General features: G+C 44.4%; 1 protein-coding gene and 1 non-coding gene across 2 annotated transcripts in view; one reads left to right on the top strand and one right to left on the bottom strand.

Annotated features, from left to right (window-relative positions):
- pde4dip (phosphodiesterase 4D interacting protein) overlaps positions 1 to 24,682 on the top strand; it is a 74,208-nt gene that overhangs the window by 4,164 nt on the left and 45,362 nt on the right. The window contains exons 2-4 of the mRNA XM_029254899.1: positions 3,002 to 3,054; positions 4,368 to 4,435; positions 20,232 to 20,342. Of these exons, the coding sequence (XP_029110732.1) occupies positions 3,002 to 3,054; positions 4,368 to 4,435; positions 20,232 to 20,342 (232 nt within the window). The remainder of the gene's footprint in view (positions 1 to 3,001; positions 3,055 to 4,367; positions 4,436 to 20,231; positions 20,343 to 24,682) is intronic.
- Positions 2,105 to 2,177, bottom strand: trnar-ucg (transfer RNA arginine (anticodon UCG)). Its single transcript has one exon. It is a non-coding gene; the product is annotated as a tRNA-Arg (tRNA).

The raw sequence follows: 24,682 nt of genomic DNA, 5'->3' as shown, positions 1-24,682 counted from the left end.
GAGGTTTGTGTTGTTCTTTAAACGCTTGGATTTCCTTTACGCCAAGAGATCATGGATGAGCACACGTTCACAGTGGCGGTGACTAAAGGATCACGCTGAGCTCATTGGAGGGGCGACTGGAAGCTCAGTCACATTGTGGAGAATTAACGTCAGACCAGACACCAGCGTGTGGGAAAGTTGAAGCAAGTGTGGCCATCTAAAGTCATATTCGTCTTTGCAAACCAGTACCTATGGGGTTACGTAAGTGATGGTTTGAGTTATTAAAAACCAATATCTCGTAAATTGTGTCGACCGTAGAAGACGCCAAATCAGAGTCATTTTGATCTGTGCATTTTATATGGTTAGGTGCTCTTTGCACAAATACCGGTTGAATATTTTTGAAGCTGCGCTCACTGCGGGTAGGACCTGCCTGGCTGGCGGACGACCTCAGGTGGTGCTACAGTCACGCCCCTCGGTCGTGCTGCGTTCGGGAGCTCTGAACAAGACCACCCTCCCCCTTCCAAGCTAGTCTGCTTTAGTAAAGTAAAATAAAGCACGGAGGTTCTCGGTTCTGGCTCCGTTGTGGTGGAACGACCTCCCCCTCTCACTCAGAACTGCGGAAACTCTGTCTACATTCAAGAAGGCTCTGAAAACTCACCTTTTCCGGACCCATTTCGCCCAAGAGCTCTCCAGCTCATGTGCGGTGTAAACGTTCGTGCACCGTAACTTCACGAGCATCCCCAGATAAGCCTTTACACGGCCGCTACTCCAGCATTGTGTGTTTTGCCTATCTTATTGTTATTATAAAAAAAATTTGGTAGGAAGGTTATTAGGATTCATCTACTCATCCTACTCAAGCGATAAGCCCTACAATAATGGTCAACTGTTCACAACTGAAGTCTTGAATTCAGTGAGATACGTGAGTATGAGGCACCTTCACCTGTAAAAATATTCTATTTGCATTTCGGAGCTGAAGACAACAAAATCTAGCAGCCATAATAAGCAAATATAAGTAATAACTGAACATCTTCGTGGGGAGGGGCTAAGTGGGTTGGACCAGGTCTTGTTCTCCGGTGGGTCTGGGGTTCATATCTCGCTTGGGATGCCTTGCGATGGACTGGTGTCCCATCCTGGGTGCATCCCGTCACCTCCAGCCCCATGACCTGAGTTAACAGGTTAGGCTCTGGCTCCCTGTAACCCTATATGGGACAAGGAGTTCAGACAATGTGAACATCTTTGTAATCAGTGAAGGTTTGTAACAAGTTACATTTACTCCATTACCTATGCTAAAGTAATTTTTTGGAGAATTTGTACTTTTCAGAGTAGTTTTTGGAACAAATTTTTAATTTTTTTTTTCACTTTTACTTGAGTACATAATTAAACATTTGAAAAGAGTTGTAAAAATGTGTACAGGTTATCCCTCATTTTATTTCTGTACAGTAAAAGTATTTTAGATTGCTGCTGGAAAGCTGAACATCAGGACTAGGAGCTACCAAGTTTGGAAAGCTATCCATGCATCCATTACCGTTAACCACTTCTCCAGTGCTGGGTCTCACACACACACACACACACACACACACACACACACATTCACTCTCATACTCGCACTACCGTCGTTTTATATTCACCAGTTCACCTACAATGCATATCTTTTGGCCGTGAGAAGAAATGGGAACAAAACCCCACACAAGTATGAGGAGAACATTCAAACTCCACCCTGACTCAGCCAAATTCGAATCCAAATCCTACTGCACAGCCCAGGAGTTGTTAGGCTCCAGTCCTACCTGCTGCACCACCATGCTGTCTGCGGAAATGTTTGTTAATGTTAATTGATATGTTGATTAATTAGCTAATTTAACATGACTCTTAAAAAAGAGTGTGACAGTCAGCAGTTGTATTTGGTTTTACATTTAGCCTACACTTTTCTCCAAAGCAACTTTGAATTATTTACCCACTTATACAGGTGGGTAATTTTACTGGAGCAATTTAGGGTAAATACCTTGCTCAAGGGTACTACAGCTGGAGGTAGGATTTGAACCTGCAGCTGTAACCACTAGACTGTGAGATGTTCCTAAGCAAATAAAAGCATGAGTAATAATGGAGTTCAACATTGCACAAACACTAACAACCACGAAGGGACTCGAACCCTCAGTCTTCTGATCCGAAGTCAGACGCCTTATCCATTAGGCCACGTGGTCTGTTGCAGTTCTTCAACAAATTCTACTGGAACCAGCAGTCTGGTTAGGTGTGGGGTGTTGCTAAGAGCCATCAGGTCAATATTAATTCTTGGTAACCACAACATGTGAGCTATTAAGCTATTCAGGTATTTCTGAACTTCGTGTTTTGTATTTATGTGATTTTTATCATTTCTGTGATCTGTTTTTTTTATGAAAGCAGCCTTACTCGAATAAAATAAACTTAACACTTGAGTGGGGGGGGTGCGGTGATGCAGCGGGTTTGGCCGGGTCCTGCTCTCTGGTGGGTCTGGGGTTCCAGCCCTGCTTGGGGTGCCTTGTGATGGACTGGCGTCCCATCCTGGGCGTGTCCCTTGCGCCCTCCGTTACTGGGTTAGGCTCCAGCTCGTGTGTGTACTTTCACTCGAGTACTGTTTTTTGATTATTCAGCCACCTCTGCTTATTACTGACTGGCAGAGTTTGAGATTGTGTGCAAATTTAGATGTACATATAGTAAACGTTCTGACCATAGAGGTCTATTTATGGTCACATGCTGCACACTGAAAGCTTTCACGGTTATTCTTTCATTTTGCAAGTAAAGCCCTATAATCTGCTTTCATTACTTCTCCGTTGTATTCTGAAAGCACACAGTTAAACCGGGTGATTGTAATGCAGAAAATGAATATGATTCATGGTCCGGTGTCTGCCCCGCTGTCTCCACATCTCTGCGTTGCCTATTTATTCCACGCGTTGTGTTATGCGTCATGTTTTAACTCTTTAAGCTCTGAGGCCGAGAACGTTTCATGGATGTTACTGATGACTGAAACATGGAACCTTGTCTTTTTCAGGCACTCGGTGCTGGACAGGGAAGATGTGCAAAGGAACAACTGCAACACATCAGGTGAGGTCTCCCGTAGGTGATGTCTCTCAAAATGCTTACTCTTTCTACACTGGACTCAGTGTTAAGATGAACCTTCCTGCTGTGGTATGTCATATAGACACTTCCTTCCTTTAGCTCAGCTATTTTCATTTATATCCACAAGGCTTTGAGCTCACATCTCTTAAGAGTGTCCTCTCAAAATTGCATTATGTGCTCGGTATCACTAAGAAAATGTTCGATCTTTGGTTTCTCAGAAAGGAGCTCAAATTTGAACTCTTTTTAGTTTTATTTGTCACATTATGTTACGCTTGGGGGGGTGCAGTGGCGCAGTGGGTTGGACTGGGTCCTGCTCTCTGGTGGATCTGGGTTTCAAGTCCTGCTTGGGGTGCCTTGTGATGGATTGGCATCCTATCCTGGGTGTGTCCCCTCCAGCCTTTCACCCTGTGTTGCCAGGTTAGGCTCTGGCTCCCTGCAACTGTGTATAGGACAACCAGTTCCTGATTGTGTGTGTGTATATATGTATGTGTATTATGCTTTATTCTCTATTTTTGTCCTAAGCGACAGGCAATGTCAAGCTTGTTCAGTACATAAGTGCTTATAAGAGTGCAGGGTAAATGTAGGGTCTATAATGAAGTATAGGCCTAATACTTCATTATAGACGACTGTATACTCTATACTCTGTATACCGTATATACAATATACTCTATATATACTCTATACGTCATTATTCCATTGCTTTTCCTGCTCTGCTACTTTAACGTCCAGAGTTGACATGGACAAAGTGTTATTTACTGTAACACTTTGTCTATATGAACTCTGGACGTTGAAGTAGCAGGGCAGGAAAAGCAATCACAGGCCACCTCTACTTACCCCTAGTACCCCAGGATTGGCTCCACTGTTCTGCAACACAGCATTGTCATTAAATTGTCATTCTGCAATGAATTTTAACACTCCCCAGATGTTTGATCGCCTCTGTGTTGCTGTCATTATGCTGCGTATAATCTTCCACACAAATCATATATCAGTGCTACTCACCGAGGTTTCACTTTTACTGGTCTTTCAGGAATTCTCTGCTGTCCGACTCAGAGTGATATCTATTTCATTCTATTCTAAGCTACAGAAAAAAACAATTTTATTAAATTCATGCTTCAGGGAGCCGCAGCTCATAAATTAGGTCAAATCCTAGAGCTGTACAGGCTTGATATAAATGCACAACCAAATCACAGTTTTTGTTTTTGCAATACTTTTCTTGGATTCTTTTTAGTATTTTGATTAGTTTAATTATATGGAAGGTCTGAAACAAACTAATGCTCCTATTTTTTGTGGCCTCACAGAACTGCTGAGTGATGAGACGGAAAAGGGCCCTCCTCTCCAGACACACACGCTACGGAAGTTCGAGCAGGTGAGGGGCTCCCTGTCCTCCCTCCCGTTGGTTAATCGAATCTGGCTTGAGTGTTGATCTCTCGCTTTTTACAAATGGATTTGCTGGATGGTTGAGCTCTTCCCAGTCCAATATCATTGTTGTCCACTGGGCAAAAGGACATCTCAGTTGTTTGTGACTGTGCAGGTACTTAGAGTAATGGCCACTGAAAAAGAAGCATTGCAATCTAATCAGCATATGTAAAGTTTACATTGTCAGTCGTAATCTGCACATCCATCTAACAGCACAATGCATCCTTGATCGGACCACCTCTTGTTTTTTTGACCCGATAAAGGGCATTGTGTTTTAGTCTCTGCCGCTGTAGTGACCTTCTGTTCAATCCATATCCGTATGGTTGTGCTGTAAATAGGAAAAATTGGATTTTATTTTTCCCTTGCTCATATTTGTACTGCTTGTAAGTATGATCTAGGACCTGCGCCAAGCTGGTTATGATATTACTTCAATGTCAGTGGACTTCATTCAGCAAAGTGCCTTGAGAGGAGGAGGAAAGCATATTAAATTAAGCATTGCACCGTGACTCTTGGTGGACGTTCGGGAACAGAATGATTTCAGTCGGGTCACCGATTTTAGTAGGATTTTCGTTCGCTGGTTGTAATTCATCATTTTGCTAAATGTGTTCATATACAGTTACTTTTTTGTGTTCTCAGCTGGTACTTCTCAGTTGTTCCTGTCACGATGATGAAACTGAAGAAAAAGAAATCCGGGGAGGGCTTCAAAAATTCCTGTATGCAGTAGCCTCAGACAAAAAAAATAGCAGGCAGAACGTGGAGTCTCGAGTACAAATGCCTTTGTTGTGTTTGAGCTTCATTTCTTTGTTTGTGGGGGGAAAGTCGGTCAGCCCTTCACATAAATCTCAAGATTTTCTCTTTATCTAAAATCGCACTGTATGAGAAACTGACATGTAGGACGTAGCTTAGTAATTTAGAAACTGAACTAGGAACACTGACCTGAGCATTTTATGTGCATTTTACATATCAGAGCCAATAATTTGGTTTCGATACTCATTTATGACTATGCCAAGAAAATTCTTAAGATTCCTTACTTTTTGCAAGCTTCTCAGTAGACCAAGCGGTACATCGTTCCTGGATTTATATTCTGATAGATTTATCTGTAATATAATGTTGGTTTGATTATACACATTATTTGTTTAAACTGGTTATCATTTGAGCGACCTTTCCGCTAATTTTCTGCAAGGAAGCACAATAATGCACACCTGTTTCAGCGTGGGTAAGAGCTGGACTGAGTTCAAACCTGAGTTAACAGGTACTCTGTATGACACATTTCTCAGTGGAAAACATCAGACAAGATTTCCAGCTTCTAGGCGTGGATGTGAAACCATGCCGAAATAAGATTTGCTGCTGTAAAACAATTTTAAAAAAATAATAATATGAGGACAAGTGGCAGGAATGTTTGCAGAAGTTTGAATTTTCTTTACAGCTAATTACATCTTCCACTTCTAAAGCTCGTATATTTATGATATAGGAAGGACTTTTTGATTCAATTTATTCCTAATAAATATCAATCTCCCTTTGTATCAGAGGTTTACGCACATTAAACTAGTGAGTTGGAATTTTGCATTTCATTGTTATGCAAAGTGTTTCAGCGGTGTTATTTTGGTGTAACAACTATAGTATTTGCAACATAAATGTGGTACAGTGGGTTTAGTCTGTGCCTGCTCTCTCATGGGTCTGGGGTTTGAGTCTTGCTTGGGGTGCCTTGTGACAGACTGGTGTGTCCCGTCCCATCCCCCCAGCCTTGCGCCCTGTGGTGCCGGGTTAGGCTCTGGTTTTCCGTGACCCTCCTTAGGATAAGCGGTTTCCATCAATGTGTTCAGTCAGTCAACATAAACGTACCAACATTTCTATAGGCCTTGTGAAGGTAAAGTCTTCATGTGTAGAATGACAAACATGCAATCATGAAAAAGAAGTAGTAGCAGTGTCAGGATGCACCACAAGCAAAGGGGTCCAGTAGTCCACCTCAGACAGGGTGGGCATACTAGTGGTAGACTTTCTCTACTAATAAATTCTTTATCAGTTTATACGGCAAGGTATTTTTAGTGCAGTAATTCAGGGTACGTACCTTGATCAAGGGTGTTAACCACTCTAACCACTGCCCTGCTTGCTGCCCCCTAGACCCTCAGAACCAGCTGCTGGACATCCTTCTCTATCTCTTTACATTTGCAGTCTTCTTGTAGGTATCAGTGCTTGTGTGTATCTGACGCAGGGTCTGGTCTACATGACTTCTTTTCTCCTCCCATGTCATTCAGTTAAATTCACCATGATTTGGGTTATTTGTCTTTGACATGAGAATGGCACTTGATACACGTGGTTCAGAAACATTTCATTTCCAATGCCGGGCTTCAAGGAGCTTGTGGCTGGGCCAGTTCGGCCGACGGCTCCGATGTCTTTGAACAACCAAGGTCACTGCTCATTGGGCTGGTCATTTGGCGGGGTACAACTCTCCAGTGCTGCCATCTGGATGGGATTTTAAGCCTAAATTCTCTGCCATTTGCTGGGCGATAGGGTGGTCGTAGTGGAAGAATCCCAACAATTCGCTTGACTAATTCTCTTTCACCACTAACAGTATATGAAAATTGGTGCTAATTCACCGCATCACAGTTAAGATTTACCAATTCAGTATTATATTTTTATAGATATTAGACTTGCTGAAACCTGCGCTTGAACTGCACCGGTGCCGCGAGGCGGCAGCGCTACTTGCTGCATCACCGGTCTATTTTTCCCTTAAATTTTGCAGATATGCATGATTGAACTGACCAGATAACATTTTTACACGGTAAAGAAACGAGCAGGGTAAGTTCGGTAGGTGCTGGGAATCCTGTTATTTTTGTAAGGTTGGCCAAAAACAGAGCAGGAAACGTTCGTTCGGGACTGGTGATAGGTAGTAGAGCCTGTGCACTTCATAAATAATTGTAAACGAGAGCTCTGTTAGTGCGTGCGGACACGTCTCACTCGCCCTACCGATTTCCTAGCCAGCAGTGCGTGCTGCCTGCCCTCCCCCCCTCGTCGAGGCCTTAGGGCCGATGGCAGCTGGCCTGTGGAAACAAACCATAATGTATTATATGAGCACAGTAACCATAACTGTGCTCACCACGGTATCTCCATTGTGGGTAAAAATAAACTCGGCAGCACAATGTTTTCGGATAACTCCGCGTCTCCGGTTCCAGCGCAGCGCCGGAGTTTTAAGGATTAACTATTAAAATAATTGAAATAGGTGCAGTGACTGCATTTGTTACGGATTATATCGTGATTTCGGGTCCATTTAATTTGTCTCTCGCGAACGTCGGCCCTTTGCCGCCTGTGACATTTTAGAGCATTTATTTGCTTTGAAAACACAGCAGCTGAGAAGATCCCGGCGGACCAAGGCATTTGTTGGATTAACTGTTCGTGTGTTTGTCTGTAAAATGGAAGAAGTGTGATTTTCATTTTTTAACCTTCCCAGGATTTAAGCACAAACACATTTTTTTCATAATGCAGAGCAGAAGAGGCTTCTGCTCTGAATTAGAGAGACATGTAAAGAGGCCATGTGTGGACCAGGACTGAGAGTGTCAGTGCTTCACGCACCGGCATGAAACGGGACAAGAGAGCAGAAAATATCCCTCTGTTTTCAGTAAGATTCCGTTTTTTTCTCCCTCCCTTTTTACCCACAAGACTCGAACACTCTGTGATACGTGTCTGCACTTCCCTCCCCTCATTCTTCGATAGGAGATCTTTGCCCGGGACAGAGCACATAACCACAGCTGTCCCCAGCATGTTCCCAAAAAGAACAAGAAGCCCGGAGCAGCACATGCCTGTCTCTGTTTTATGGCCGATACGGTATAAATATAGAATAAATAATAAGCCAGTTGGGTATTGGGATTTTCAACTGGTAAACCGGGACGCAACATGGGACATACGGCCCGGAAACTGACGTTTGGAAAGAAGGGCCCGGAAAGTGAACTTCTGCCCCTCGTTCGGCTGCTTTAGAGTTACTCACATTACTCACATTTACCTTACATACTTCCTGAATACCACATTTGTTTACAAGCAGTAATTTTAATGAGGGTTAAAAGCAGCAGGAGTTTTAGTTATCCACATGCCGCTGCCTTTGTTATTCCCCTTTTTGGTGCCAGGCAGCAGGCGGAGCAAGGTATTTACCCTGAACTGGTGCTGTAAAAATGACCCAACTGTATAAATTGGTGAGTAGTGGTAACTAAATTACTATGCATATGCAACATTGTAAACTACCTTGGATGAAGGCAAAATGAATAAACAACAACAACAATAATTATTATTATTATTATTATTATTATTATTAATAAAAATAATAATAACAATAATAATAATAGTGCATAATGATACTTCTTTTCAGGGGGCATGGTGGCACAGTGGTTTGACTGGGTCCTGTTCTCCGGTGGGTCTGGGGTTCGAGTCCCGCTTGGGGTGTCTTGTGATGGACTGGTGCCCTGTCCTGGGTGTGTCCCCTCCATCCTTGCACACCGTGTTGCTGGTTAGGCTCTGGCTTCCTGCATGGGGCAAGTGGTTTCGGACGTGTGTGATATTTGTTTTCCTCCTTTAGTTTGATCTGTGCTGGGAAAAGTGATTTTGCTTACTGAAAAATGTGAAAATCTTAAAAGGTTATTAAATTTGACAGAGAGCCATTTGTCCTGTAGGTGTATAGCAGTGTGTGATTTTATTTATTTATTTTTTTTAAATTATACTGCTTATCTCTCTCTTGTCTGGTCTTGTGATTGCGCTCGTGGGGAAAACAGTTCTGAATCATTGTTGTTTTTGCGGCCACCTCCTTCACCCTGTAGAAATATTTTCACAGCTCCTTAGAAAACTACAGCTCTAACCACTAGAATGTGATTTGTTGGCGATATCACTAACGTTTAACCCCTTAAACCAGTAATAATTTGCAATGTTGAAATGAAAGTCCGTGCATTTTCTGATTATCAGAGAATTTGGAAGTGATCGGAAAAGAAATGAATAAACATCCAGAGAAGGCCTCTTTTTCTCGTATTCTGACTCTTGAAATTGGTGTTTACAATAAAAAAAAAATACCAGCATGTCTAGGAAGTGAACATGCCTCGGTGGTAGATGGTCGATACAGGTCAATGTCGCTAGAGTCAGCACCGACCATCCAAAGTTTGTATACCAGCAGAGGAGACGTTACATAAAGGGCTTTGGTTTGAGCAAACGCAGTAGCTGTCTGCTTACAGAGCTGCGTTGTAGGGGACCCCCCCCCGACAGTGCTCTTTGAACGTTACGTAAGTGCACCGACTTTAAGCCGCGTGGATTTTAGAGAGTCGTTTTACACAAGCCTCACAACCCATGACGTAAGTGCTTGAGGAAGAATTCTCCGACAGCCTGCTGAGGTCCTGTGCGTTTGTACCCATTCAGGAACCTTAAAGCAACGTCGAGGTCCTGGTGACAGTGACATTTCGCCAGACGTGGTCGTTTAGTATGACGAAGACAATAGCGTGTTCAATGAGAAAATAGACAGCTTTGCTTACGACCAGTGCAGCACTGGTCCATTCCAGTGAAAAAAATTCCACTCCATCTTATGGAACTGCAGCTTATGTAAAATCCTATGTGGAAACTCTAAATACGCCCTCGGCAATGGGTTAGTCGTCCTATAAAGTGCTTCCGTTTCTTGGGTGCTTCCATCCAGGGAGAGCTGTGTGCTGAATCATTTTTGCAGAAAGCAGAGCAGAAAGAAACATACCCTCTTTAATGCACATTTTTGGTTAATCGAGAGCTTCGGTAACGATCTGAGAACTCATTCCGGTGTCGGGGTGGGGGGGTGTGCAGTGTAGGACAGCTCACTATACCAGCCTGTGCCTGAGCCGCATGGTAAGAGCGCCTCGAGGCTGGAGGAGCCAGACAATTTAGGATTGAGCAGTCCTTTAGAGCTATACACTAAGCAAACTACCTGTCAGACTGTCAGAACTCTTCAACTCACATCAGTCTCCTCAAGAACACAAGGGACGGTGTGTTAGATAATGCGCTTCCGTGGCAGCCGCCAAATTCCAGTGTTATTTATATACATCCGTTTTTGCATAAGGGGTGCGGTGGCGCAGCGGGTTTGGCTGGGTCCTGGTCTGTGGTGGGTCTGGGGTTTGAGTTCTGCTTGGGGTGCCTTGAGTTGGACTGGTGTCCCGTCCTGGGTGCGTCCCCTGGGTTAGGCCCCAGTTCACCGCAACCCCACTCGAGACAAGTGGCTTCATACAGTGTGTGTTCTTTTTTTTTTTACATATTACCATGAAGCTGGACACATTTAATAAAAATGTATTAATTTGGTAATTAATTTCGTAAAAGCTCAATAAATATATTTTTTATTTTATTATTTTTAATAAGTACGTAAATTAAGTACAAATTATATTAATTATATAATAATAATAATAATAATAATAATAATAATAATAATACAGTAACATCTTACATTCATTTTACATTGCATGTTGTGTTACCTGTGTTCTGTCTCCCCCTGCTGAATATGAGATGTATTGTGGTACAAAATTATTACTATACAAAATGTAAACAAATGTAATCACCCTAATTTTCAAATCTCTCCCGTGGCTGGGAATTCAGCAGTCCGCCCACGTGGAGCTGAGCACTTCGTTGCGGTCGCCGGAGTGGAATTTACAGCACGGAACAATGGTTCGATCGACGCCGTTTGGTTTTTGCAGATATCTCCTTATTGTTCGTTGGCTTGCTTCCTTCGTAAAGTTCGGCTGCCAAAAGAGTTTCCGCTTTGCTCTGCTCGGAGAAAATATTTGCTTTGTTTTCCCGCTGTCTTGAAAAAAAAGTCTTAATTGTCGGAAATGACTTCAAGAACTAAATGTTCTGTAAGATTTTGTAACATGTCAGCGAAAGAGACAAATGAAATTTCGCCACATATGGTTTGCAGTTAACGTGATACCTTAATTTTGGCCTACTGTAAATAAAATAAATGAAGAGCAGGGATTTGGATGTAAAACATGCCCCGGAAGCATTGTGCTGTTATCAATTGAATGCGTTTGGCTTGCAATAGGTTAGAAATAATAGCTATTTATAACACTAACAATTTCAAAGAAGTTTGTTTTAATATGATTAAGTTTAGGAAAAATAAGGAATACTGCTGTTCTGTGATTTAACGTTTAGTGCTTTCGTTTGAAAACGTAACTTCGAAGGAGGATGCTGTGCTTTTTTTGTTCAGAAGGCCATAGTAACATAACGGTCAGTCGTCACAAGTTAATAACAGAACAACTGCTTATTCACCTGTCTCGTGCAGGATCTGAGTCGCCAGAATTTTTATTTAATTTGAGATTCTCCCTGACCAAATAGCACGCTAACTGGCGGGTGGTAATGACATTCCGATGACTGGGCGTGTCACCGCGCCACTAACTTGTTGCTGACATATGTCAGCAGGCTGAGATGTCTCCTTTGTGCCGCTCATCTGCTCGGCAAAGGCCTCCGAAAGCCCACGAACGTCTCCGGAGGGGATCGGCAGGAAATGAAACCAGGAGGAAGAAGATGGGCTGGAAAGTGAGCTCTGTGGGACAGAAAGGGAACCTCCTATGACTCCTCTGCTTATGTTACAGAAGTGGAGCTTCTTCAGCTTTGTTTACACGTCTTCTCGGTGTCTTTCGGCGAGCAGTGATAAGGCGCTTATGCTTGGTTTTTTTTTTTTCTTTTTTTTTTTTTTATGCACCGTTGTGTAGGGAGACCGTTGACTGGCGCCAGGGGACCCCTGAGTGTTGAGTGTCGGTGTTCTCGACTGATTCATGCATGAGGAGCAGTGAGAGGAGGGGGTTATTGTGGAAGAACTCCTCACTGATTGGTGGAAGGATGGCAGGTGGGCGGGGCAACTGAGCCCGGACATTTGGATTAAGTGGTACCGGAGGAAGGCGCGGGGATGGGAAGTGTTGCTCCGATTAACGGCTTTACGATCCCCGGGCCTTTTCACACCTGCTCGGAGCCCTCGGTGAGGCAGCTGGAAAAACGCTTTATGACCCGAACTCCCTCCGGGCTGCTGCAAGCCTACCGTGAGGAATGGGGTCATGTGCGCGCCGAGCCCGGATTCGCCCTCATTTCCAGCTACATAGTCATCTCTTTGGGAACAGTTTGAGTTTATGGTTTCCAGAAATACCTATAAATCACGCTTTTATATCTATCCCGACTAATGATTTCACTTGAACGCCTGTTTGTACTTCCACCTTTGGATTAGAAAACCCTCCGTGTGCTGATCTGCCACAATAGAATAGTTTTCTCCCGCGCGTTACCTGTCCTGCGCTGGGAAAGATGTGAAATCCGGGGATCGGAAGCGATCGGCTGCAGGTAAATCCTTTCCGCGTCCCTGGAGCGTGCGAGGTTGGCGGCAGAGGCGCGCGGACGCAAACGAGGATACGAGCCCTTCCGCGTTTCGTGGCGTCGCAGCAGATGCCGCGCGTGTGTGTGTGTGACACGTGGCTCGTCGAGAGGCGGGAGGGGAGGACGCGGTAGCGCGAAACTCTCGGCTGCGGCGTTGTTCTGATTATGGTCCGGGAAGTGATGTAAACCGCTATCGTGTGGCCGTAACTGGTCCTCGCCGAATAGTTCTTCCCCTGAAAAGCTCAGATCCAGCTGGAAAAGGCTAAGGGCAGGATTTGCTGGGAGTCTTCTTTCGCCTCCTAGCTCCATTACAGGAGGTTTGATGCTTCTCCCAATGAGGTAACTTTGCTCTCCAGACACTCCGCTGGCAGGGTGTGTTCAGGGATTACACCAGTGGGATTGTAGTACCCAGCCCCAACGTGTCCTCTGGCGGAGGGCCGCCGGGCCCGGCCTAGCTCCGGTGGACCTAGAATAGCACGCGGCTCCTGGATCTCCACACATCTGCTAAGCCGTGATGACCGGAGCTGCCCGCCGTGAGACTTGTAAAGAACGGGACTTTGGGAAAAACAACACATTCCGCTGCCTCTGGATGAAGCACTGCACACATGTAGAGTCCAGTACAGTTGAGAATGCGCTCATAGAAATGTTGCATTTCTAAATTTTTCTTGTTTATGCGATACCCATCCATGTGAAATTCTTCTTGTTTGTTCCACAGACTGTGTGTGTTGACACGGGACAAAGAGCTGAAATACAGTTTGTGTTAACGATCGTGTAAAATGAGATCACGATATAGAAGTTGCTCAAGTTCAAGTCTGTTTGGATGACGGTGAATGGGATTGTGGGAAATCTCAAAGGGAAGGTGGTGATACTGCGGTCAGTTCATCACTGACAAGTGACAGTAAGGCCAGCGAAGAGCTGACTGCGCTCATGTCGCTGTGATTCCGCGTTGCTGTGATCATAGGGGGAAGGAGGCCGTCACGCCGAGGTATTGAGCGAAGCGCAGATACAGTCACTCGGGGACTGTTCCCTTGTGCGGGGTCACACGCTGTTTCCGGAAACACCTTTGTTTGGAGGTTACCAGTCATTTGCATTAGATTTTGTTTAGTTAAGCCCCACGTCGCACGCACACGCACACGCACACGCACACACACACGCACACACACACGCACACAAACCACTTGTCCCAAGCTGGGGTCACAGTGAACCTGAGCCTCACCTGGCAACACGGGACACAGGGCTGGAGGGGGAGGGGACACACCCAGGGCGGGACGCCAGTCCATCACAGGACACCCCAAGCAGGACTTGAACCCCAGACCCACCAGAGAGCAGGCACAGGCCAAACCCGCTGCGCCACCGTGCCCCCCCATAGTATATATACTGTACATATTTCTGTAAATGTTTTAAACAACTTTGACACTTTAACTTCCAACTCTTATAAAAAAAAAGAAATGTTATTGTCAATGATTCTTGCAAAGTTTTCACACCAGTTTTGCCACTTATGTTCAATGTTCAACGGATGAAAATTGTCCTTTTGCAAATTATGCATATATTATTACTTCAAAAACACCAATTTATTGAAAATCAAAGCATTATGCTACTTGTATTTCTTTTGCAGCAGACATATGGCCAACAAAACATTTTTTTCTCATTTAATAGTCATGTGATTCACTACATAAGATCACGTAATAAAGTGAATAATGTAACGTTATCTGCGCTGGTCCACTGGTGCAAACAGCAAATACAGGAAAATGGAAGCGGTGAAACCAGGACATTTTCAGCATATTCATAAGTTAGGTACTTTTTGTATCTGATTACCTTTGTTCTTCTGTAGTAATATTCAAGTCACCTGACACCGTTTACAGTTTTTGGTCTGTCCAAGTGAGCTGTCTACCATCTTGGTCATCCGTTTGGTTCACAGAGCCGTACCTCCTTGCCAAGCCGATGGCTTTCTCTACGCACCGTGGGTCTCTCACACACACACACACACACACACACACACACACACACACACACACACACACACTCACTTACTTACTTCTTGCTGGCAGTTGGAAACTTGCACGTGTGAGACACGAGGCCCTGGGGCCTGGCCAACTTAAACACTTTCTCCCTCAGGGGAATAAAGACAGTTATGTTCTGCCGCAAGGGACCGGCAGGTGACGCAGCCGGGAGTCGACTCACGTCTCTTATGAAACGTCATTATTGGCTATTTGGTGCGGAATATGCGCCTTTTCCGGGATCGTTGTTTCTCGTCACGCAAGTTTGCATTATGTACTCGTTGAGATATGTGTTACATTTGGATTTAGCTCATTTCCTGCTCTCTTCCCCATCTGTTGCAGCTGAACCGTAGATCTGCGTCCAGGGCGTGCGTCTCATCGTGCGCGTTGTGCCGGCGAGAGAGCCGAAGCCGTTATCCAGTTTTATCCTCCTGTTTTATGTCTGTGGCGAAGTCTTTTTTAATACTTTGACTTGGCATTCCCGACTCCAGGAACGGTATCAAAAACATGCAGTGTAGCATCCAAGTGCTAAAGTGCTGGAAGTTGTCAAACGCAAGCCTGCGTTTCCAGAATTTTCTCCCACGTCGGATCCCCATAGCCGGGAAGAGGGTGAGTCACACGTTGTTTTTCGGGAAGGACCGGTGACACACCGAATACTTCGACCGCAGCGATGCTGGCAGCCTTTGTGGAAAAGTTCCCCTGACGAGCTGGCGCCCGGGACGGACCCCCATCTGGAAGCCATTCGGGCTCGCGGCGAATGGGGTGCGTGGGCGATGAGCAGAGAGGGGGAAGGGTAAACCGAAGGCTGGGAGGCTGGAAGGCAGGGAGGCAGGGAGGTCCCGAGCCGTGTCCTCATCTGCTTGTCCTCCTCGTCTGACTCTAGAGTGGCGGTTCGGTCCGCAAGGACAGGTTAGAGCTTTAAGGAAAGCGGGACGCAGGACGAGTCCCCCGTCGTGTCCGCGTTGACTTCGTACAGGTATCGCTGTGACAGCTGCTACCTCGCAAAGTCTCTGACGCTGACGGGGAATGAAAAGAGCTGCTTCTCCCAGAACTCCCGTAAAATGCTCACACTGACGTTATTGTTGTCACATAGTCCCCGGGACGCTCACTCTTGAAGTGCTTCCTGTAAACAATCGGCTTGCTGTTCTCTTTATTATTGAGTCTTCCGGTTGAAGTATGGTGCCGCCGTTTAAGTGATCGTGCGTGACCGTCCTGCGATGTCCAGGTGGCCTATTCGCCGCGTGAGCTTCGTTGCCGTACGCCACGTGCCTCCCCAGGATAGGCTCCTGACCACCTTGGCACCGAACCTGGCAAGTGGTCATCGAAAACGGAAGGATGGATGGATGGTTAAACTACTCCCCATCTACGTGCCCTTTACTTTTACGTAAAGATGACTCTTGCCTCCCTTGATTGTGCAACAGTGTCATTTGCAAAGGGAATCATCACTGCACGTCCTGTTTTTTTCTCATAAATAGAGAACAACTGCAGAGCGCTAGCAATTTTGCCAGACCGAAATCTACTTCTGTTTTATAATTTATGTATTATGGCCTGTGCAGCTTGTTTTTTTTGCCTGTAATAACTGTACAACTGGAAGCAAAAGTTGTCAGTGACTGCTCTTATAAGTACATGTGTTTTTTTTTTTTTTTCAGTTTTCCTTTTTTTATTTTGTTCCAACACTCAAAGAATTAATTAGTCATTTTTTTTCATTTTAAAAGAAAAAGCATCAGCTGACTTTTACGGCTTTAAATTAACTTGTAACTCTGCAGGGTAAATTATTCACACCCAAAAGAAAGCCGGGTGATTTTTTTTTTTTTTCTGGACAAGTGTTGGAGAATTGATCGACTGTGCGCTGTAGCCCAACAAAAGAAAAAAAAAAAAAACTTCAGACCTTGCAGCCCCCATAAATCACCCTTTAGTGAAATGTAATCGGTTTCTAATTCCTTCCCAGATCTGAATTGGGAGGGGACATGGGAGTGTGGTGGTGCAGTGGGTTGGACCGGGTCCTGCTCTCCAGTGGGTCTGGGGTTCGAGTCCTGCTTGGGATGCCTTGCGATGGACTGGCGTCCCATCCTGGGTGTGTTCCCCTTCAGCCTTTCACCCTGTGTTGCTGGGTTAGGCTCTGGCTTCCTGTGACCCTGCATGGGACAAGTGGTTTCAGATGATGTGTGTGTGATGATCTCTATTTGCTGACTGTGTGTGGAAGGCACTGCTGTTTAATGAAACACATTAGTGTGTCACCATTGTGCTCCAGCCAAAGGTATAGTGTCATGGTTTTTTTTTTTATATATATATAGGAAGTTCTGTCCTGTCATGCTGATTTCTCGCTATTCTGGATAGACATCATCTATCACTCATCTGCACACTCACTTACTGTAGTGTCTGTGCACAGCCACTAGGCTGAATGGACTTATTCCAGTGTGAGCTGTGCTGTTACTGTGCTGCCTGGTCCTATTTTGGTCTCTCTGGACTAGTTGGTACCACTCAAGTCACTGGACTGCGTGCTTTCCTTCAGTTGTAGCGTGGAGCACGGTGACCAACGTATCTTGGTTTCACGCTTCTTTCAGCGCACAGAGGAGCGTTCGGGCTTCCGGCCCCCTCACAAGGCACCTCGCTGTTCGAGGGGGGTGAGACATGTCAGTGAAACTTCGCCCAGCCACCGCTGTGGCCAGAACAGGGCAACGTTTGGAGTCTTGAAACGCTAATCATCTTTTGCCACCGCTGTTCCCGACAGTCGTGGAAACCGAACAGAACACACTGACAGCTCAACTGTAGTCAGTTATTCACAGACTTCTGATACATTTTACATTTATTCATTTAGCTGAAAGTTTTCCCCAAAGCAGCTGGCAATGTTTAACTACCTACACTTATTTACCAATGTATCAAACTGGGTAGTTCTACCAGACCCATTGAGGGTAAGTGTTTTACTCAAGGGTACTACAGCAAGAGGTGGGATTTGAACCTACAACCTTTTGGTCCAAAGGTACCACCAGCTCTAACCCCTACACTACCTGCACGGTTTTTTTCATGCAGTTCACTTCGGCCTGAATCCAGCCTGCAAGTAATTTGTCAAGCTTTTCTTCATATCCCATCAAATAGTGCTTGATGTGTAGCATCAAATTTTTGGAAATAATCTCTAGACCAAATAATATTTTGTTCACTTTGACCTATCTACTTTTCCCATGTATATATGCGAACGATCTATTTATATTAGAACACCGAATATAAAGTTAAAAGAAGCATAATGGCACAAAACCAGTAATTTGTTTAAATGGAAGCCCTTTGTAACACATTGTAAACACATTGTAAACAGTGGCGAGGCACTGCTGCTTCGGTCCCTCCTGTGACACCAGGGGGAGCCATACCCGAGGACCAGCTGGGTCCCGTGGACTCACTTTCCCTCACGTGAAGCCGTTCCTTCTGGAATCCTAAGCCTTTGGTTCACATTTCCAGTAAAAGCTGGCTTAAAAATAGTCGGGCCAGCCTTCCTTGGCATCTCCCCTGCCTCCTTTAAGAGCGGCATTGTTATTTGGTGGAGCTGCAGCGCCCCCCACTGATTTCCTGCACCGGTTCCATGCTGAGTCTAAAGCTGAGATTTTGTCACATGCTCTTTTAACTCGTTTTTCCAAGAGTACAATTTGCAGGGTCATAGTAATAATTTACTTTGCTTTACTTTGTGATTATTGTAATCGTTGATCATACATAGTACTCACATAGGGTAATACTAGACACAGCAGGTTAAACTTCACACTACCTACTGGTGTATATACCTAGGACCCGTAACAATCAATGAAGAGGTGAACTATCAAAGAAGTTAAGTTTCGCTGCAGTATATTGACTCTTCTAAGAATCTGAGTGCTTATTTGTGAATTTGTTGATTTAAGGAGTCTGCCTCTCAGAGTTCACGATACATACTTTGGAAGACCGTAAAATGTGCTCAAAGTCAAGTCAGCAAAAAATGTTTAAAGACCTAATTTCTTCAACTGCTTGGGGATTCTGCAGCATCGCCGTCCACAGCAGCGGAATGTAACGCATAGTAGATCATTAATACTAACAGCAGTTGTGCAATAGTCAAGTTTAAACCGTGGTGACGTGCATGCTTGGTGACAGTTCTCGATAAATTTTTCTATGTTTTTTTTTTTAACATTATCAGTAACCGCTTGTTCATTGTAAGGTCGTGGTGGTCTGGAGTCTGTCCCGGAAACAGAAGGGTTGAGGCAGGGTACACCCTGGACAGGATGCCAGTCCAGTGCAAGACAATCACACACACAGAATGAGACAGTCATACACTAAATGCAGTTTAGAGGCACCAGTTGACCTGTAATATGTCTTTGCACAGTGAGGAAAGGAAGGAACCCACACAAAATTCAAACTGCACTCAGGCTGAGAAAGATTCAAACCCAAATCTGAACCCACATCTCATAAGCTGCGAGGCCGCTGCAGCCTGCTGCACCGGCATGCCATCCGTCGGTCAACTACCATACATTACAATTTAATAATCTGGGATAAATGTTGATGCAGTGTGTATTGCATAACGGAGAAGACTAAAGGACAGTATCTTGCCTGCACGATAAAATGATTTCATATCAGTTTTATGCATGGATTTGTCCTGTAATCTTTAAATGAATTCAGGCTTTCTAGGAGACATTTCAGAAAATGTATTTTCCTACAGATCCTTTTCTAGAATTATAAATAAATAATTGATAAGGAAACGTAGTGTAATGTGAAGAGGTTTTATTAAGCGGTTGTGTGCAGTCTTACAGGTACAGTTTTACAATTTGAACAATTAAGTCTCAACATAGCTGATGTGTCTAAATATCAAAATGGAAGTAAATCCAAATGTATGTAGCAGATGTTTCGTGTTATTTACCTGATTTACATCTGGAGTTTATCGGTTAGTCTGACGTGAGGTGCGGCGCATGGTGCTGAACACACTCCAGTTAGGAGCGGCTGATCTTCCCAGCCGTTGCGTGGTGGCGGAGGGGGGGCTCGCGTTCGATATGAGTGAGCGCCAAACCATCACGTTCACAGCAGCACCGCTCGCTCTTTATCTTTAAGTCACTCCCGCCTTGGCCTGGGCCGGCTCCCGTGCCACTTGAGCCTGTGACATCGCGCCTACCCAGCATTCCCGAGAGCCTCAATCCCCCCCCCCGCAACAAGAACCCGTGGGTGTGGGAGGGGTACGGAAGGGGCAGAGCCAAGTGTATCACTGTGTCACTGTAGCACGGTGTGTGTTGATGTTGTCACTACTCAGGCAGTACTCGCCGATTCACTAGTTAGGCTACACCAACCTTAAGGCTGTTTGGAACGGACTCTTCCGTGAGCGTGCTGCGATGCTGCGGGACTGAGGAGCTTCAGGATGTGCCCCCCGCAGGACCTGTCATGTCTAACAGTTACCGCACTATATCGCAGCACCTCAATGACCTGAAGAAGGAGAACTTCAGCCTGAAGCTGCGCATCTACTTCCTCGAAGAGCGCATTCAGCAGAAGTATGAGGACAGCAACGAGGACGTCCACAGAAGGGTGAGTGCCGGTGCGTGGGGGTGGGGAGCGGGAAGAGGAATTCATTGTGACGCTTTGCTCTGCAGGTTAACATGGAATGGTATGCATAAATGTCCCCAAACTAAACAGCTCTTTGTTTGGATGGAACAGTGGTTCCCTGTACATAACCTAGAGTTGATGATAACTGGTTTGACTGTATCAGTCCATCTGTTGCACTGATATACAATTCCATGTATTTATATTCTGCTTTAAAATATGAACTATAATAATGGGGGTGTGGCCGGGTCCCGCTGTGTGGTGGGTCTGGGATTCAAGTCTTGCATAAGGTGCCTTGTGGTGGACTGGTGTCCCATCCTGGGTGTGCCCCCCCCCCCTCCAGCCTTGCGCCCTGTGCTGCCGGGTTAGGCTCCGGTTTGCCGCGACCCTGCTTGGGACAAGCGGTTGTAGATATTGTGTGTGTGTGTGATTAAAATATAACATTTAAATGGGTTTTAGTGCAGTCAAGGTGCCATCATTAGTCCTTCTGCACATGAGATCTGTCTTTTAGAGTTACAGTGACCAAAAAAGTGATTAATCACTATAACTCTTAGTAATGAAGAGTGCAGACCTTCACTGCATGATATACAAGTTCTACTAAGTGTATACATTTTTAAAAAAATTTTAAATCGTAAGAAGGCATGTTGCGTAGTCTTTTGGACTGTTTTGGCCTTGTTATCTGAATGCTCCCAGTATAAATCCCGCTCCTGCTGTAGTACCCTTGATCAAGCTGTGTATCTTGAATTGAAGCAGTAAGAATACTCTGCAGTACGGATGAGTAAATCATTGTCAAGTTAGTTATTTATTGCTGTAAGTCACGTTGGGCAAAGGAGTCAGTTAAATAAAGGTTGAAAAAAAAATGCTCATAGATTTGTTGCAGGTGGTGCAGCGGGTTTAGCCAGGTCCTGCTCGCTGGTGGGTCGGGGGTTCGAGTCCTGCTTAAGGGGTGCCTTGTGATGGACTGGCATCCCCTCCCATTCCAGCCTTGTGCTCTGAGCCGCTGGGTTAGGCTCTGGTTTGCCGTGACCCCCGCTTGGGACAAGCAGCTTCAGCGAGTGTGTGAGATTTGTTGCAGATGCATGAGTTGGAGTTATTTGATTACATTTCTCTAAATTAACTTAAATTCTTATCTTATAGTTTATTTTGCTGCTATCTCTAGTCACTTCAGCAAAATAAATAATGACTATCTTCAGTTCTGGAGATAAAAAGTGATGGCATTTTGTTGCTTAATTAAAAAATATCATCCACCACTTTAAGTCTGTTGGAAAGAGTCTGTATCAGATTTAATCACATAGATTTTTTTAGTGTGACTCCCCTCAGTTAGTGTATTGATAATAGCGCCAGACATTCAGCAATCATTTTCCTTATCCGCTCTGTTGCAGTGTGGTTCAAAGGTTCTTTCAGTTCCCTATTGATAGCTCAGCAGCACTGCATTGTGGGTAAATTGTGCGATCGCTTGCGCTGGGGTACATGTGGTAGGATTTCCAAGTACATGTTGTTTTCGAGCGCTGAGACAAAGAAGCGGTAATTAACGTTTTTCCTGCACACACTTAAGACAGTGGGGCGAAGAGAACAGTTTTAAAAATGCAAAAAGGAAACTAAGAGGATTACCTTTGAATTAATACACAGCTTGAAGGAAGTTCTCAGATGACAATGAGGCATTTGTGCACTTTTGCTGCTTATCTTGAAGAATTAAAAACATATCCACATGGTAATGAAATCATTGAAAGTAGTTGTGTCGTACATTGTGGAGTAATACTGAAGAGTAATTTTTGCGTTTACATTTATTGGCAGACACTGTTCTTCAAAACAAATCACATTTAAAGTCGTACAGATACAGTGGCTGCATTACAACAAAAACATTACAAAACTAAAATATGCAAGGACAACAAAAAGATAATATAGTGCATTAAAGGCCAGTGAACCCTAGCAATGGCGGATCTTAGCAAAAGCTTATGCATACCCTAGAGTCCACATTATCTGCTGATGTCTTTAAAGAATTAGCATCTTAACAAAGTCACAGGTAAAGTGATACACAAATGCAAGTGTCAACTGTAGTGTACTTTAAGAATCACGACATTATTATCTAAAGAATATGGATAATGCTTAAAAGGTAAAATGGGAAGACCACAGCACAACCAGGGAAAAGTTACGGTTTTAATTGGTGCAACAGTGATTTGCAGTCTTTATTTTATTCTATCAAACATAGTACAGATGAGCCTCATCTTACAAGCCCAACTGGGACCGGAAGTCGGTTCATGACTCGGAATTGTTCATAAGTCTGCACACTACATCGCGATCGATAAAATCTTAATAATACGGTTTAATCTCTCGATTTATTAACAGGTTAGGTACAGTTAAAAACATCAGATAACGATAAAATTATCTGAAAAATTTCCTATAAGACACTTTGTTTTCAATGCAGTGTAGCGACAGCCTTCGGTGTAGAGCAGAGATTTTGGGTTGCGTTGCTCGACCTGGATGTGGTCGGCTCCCAGTTTCAAGCCGTCATGTGTTTCTGGGTAGGGTGGGGGGTGTCGGCCCACACTCCGTAGTGGGGTATACACATGCTGCGATCTGGGACAAGATGGCCAATGACAGTTCGTCTCACCCCTGGCATGTGTATCGAAAGTTATAAGAGACTCTGTTGCTGAGCTGGGAGGTGCAAGCAACAGGTGGTCTTATTTTTAGTTTTATATCTGTCCAGTGAAACTAGGTTAGTTTGCAACCTCACGAAAGCTTGTATCCACTGAGGGGTTTTAATTGCTTTTTCGAGATTTTCCCTTTCAAAAGATCACCTTTTACGTATGGACTGTGTGACTGAAGTCTAAAATCTGTCAAACAGAATTGGTTTTGCGGCATTGTCTTGCTTTTACTCACGGTGAATTATCCATAGGCTCTCTGTCGATATGCTGCTCTATCACAGACTACTGTTATACAATAATAATTTTTTTCATGTTATTTGTTAATGCTTGACTTTCACATGCTTTTCTGGTTTCTGGTCCCAAAATAACAGTGTAATTCATATATTGCTAACGTGTGGATGACAATAATCTCTCTTTATTCCAGTATGGCTGCAAGCGTCTGCATTTATTTTTGCTGTATAAACGTTATTTATAGAATGTCTAGAAAAATGTAAAAATTAAAAAAAAAAAAAAATTAAACCCCTGTTTTGTGTAAACTTCGATAATGCAACCAGCTCAGATTTGTCTAGACATACTGGAATCGCTGGACTGAATGTGACAGGTTACCAGAGGCAGGGGTGCACATACTACAGATGAGAGAAAAGGCAAAAGAAGTCAGGAGAACCGCGGCTGGAAGCACAAAATTAGGACAGGCCCAAATCCTACTGAGCTCCAACCGTCTGCAGCACAAGTGTGCCAGTGTCAATATCAGCATGTGTCAACGTCAAAGAAAAGGCTGCCCATGTTGCAGATGTCTCTCCGTGCAGGTAAATATTAATACGCTTCACCTGGCATCACACGGGCCCCGGCATTCCTGTGGTCTAAATATAAAAGCGAGGGCACTGGTGAAATGTCCCAGGGTGGTGTTAAGTTACACCCAGACACATGGACTGTGCTCTGCAGACAGCCTCCCCTCCCCTGTGCCCTGCGGGACAGAAACACTCTCTCTCCACAGAGCGGACAGCTTTCCGTTTCTTTTACTGCACAAGTCGAGAGGATCGAGAGTAATGCGAGACAAAGCCGAAGATATATTTAGAACTTATTTACTGTATGAACATTACTTTGAATCCTCTGCACAAATGGCTCGTACATCTCATAAATCTCCCACTTTTAAAGAAGTGCAGTGGAGAAAATAAGGGCTGCAGTGTAATATATGCAGGTTTAGAAACCGAGCTGTCATCTTCCTGGCTGAGTTATGACAGAGCAAAGGAAACCAGATGATGTATATTATCTCTGTAGAAACTATTTCTTTTAAGTGATTTTAAAGTAACTTCCCCGGTTCTTGAATCTGAAGATATTAAATTTTCATTTTCTCTTTTCGAAATTAAATGTTTTTTTTCCCCATACGGAAATCAAGGCCATACATCAAGGTCATTCGGCAAATATTAAAAAAAAAAAAATGCACCATTTTGTTTTTAAAATATCATTTAATGTTTATTAGTAGAAGGGGTGCAGTGGCGCAGTGGGTTGGACCACGGTCCTGCTCTCCAGCGGGTCTGGGGTTCGAGTCCCGCTTGGGGTGCCTTGCGACGGACTGGCGTCCCGTCCTGGGTGTGTCCCCTCCCCCTCCAGCCTTACGCCCTGTGTTGCCGGGTAGGCTCTGGTTCCCCGTGACCCCGTATGGGACAAGCGGTTCTGAAA

Source organism: Scleropages formosus, chromosome 9, assembly GCF_900964775.1.
Source record: "Scleropages formosus chromosome 9, fSclFor1.1, whole genome shotgun sequence".
Taxonomy (NCBI): Eukaryota; Metazoa; Chordata; class Actinopteri; order Osteoglossiformes; family Osteoglossidae; genus Scleropages; species Scleropages formosus.
Note: the sequence above shows the minus strand (reverse complement) of the source record. Positions and strands in the feature narration are given on the sequence as shown.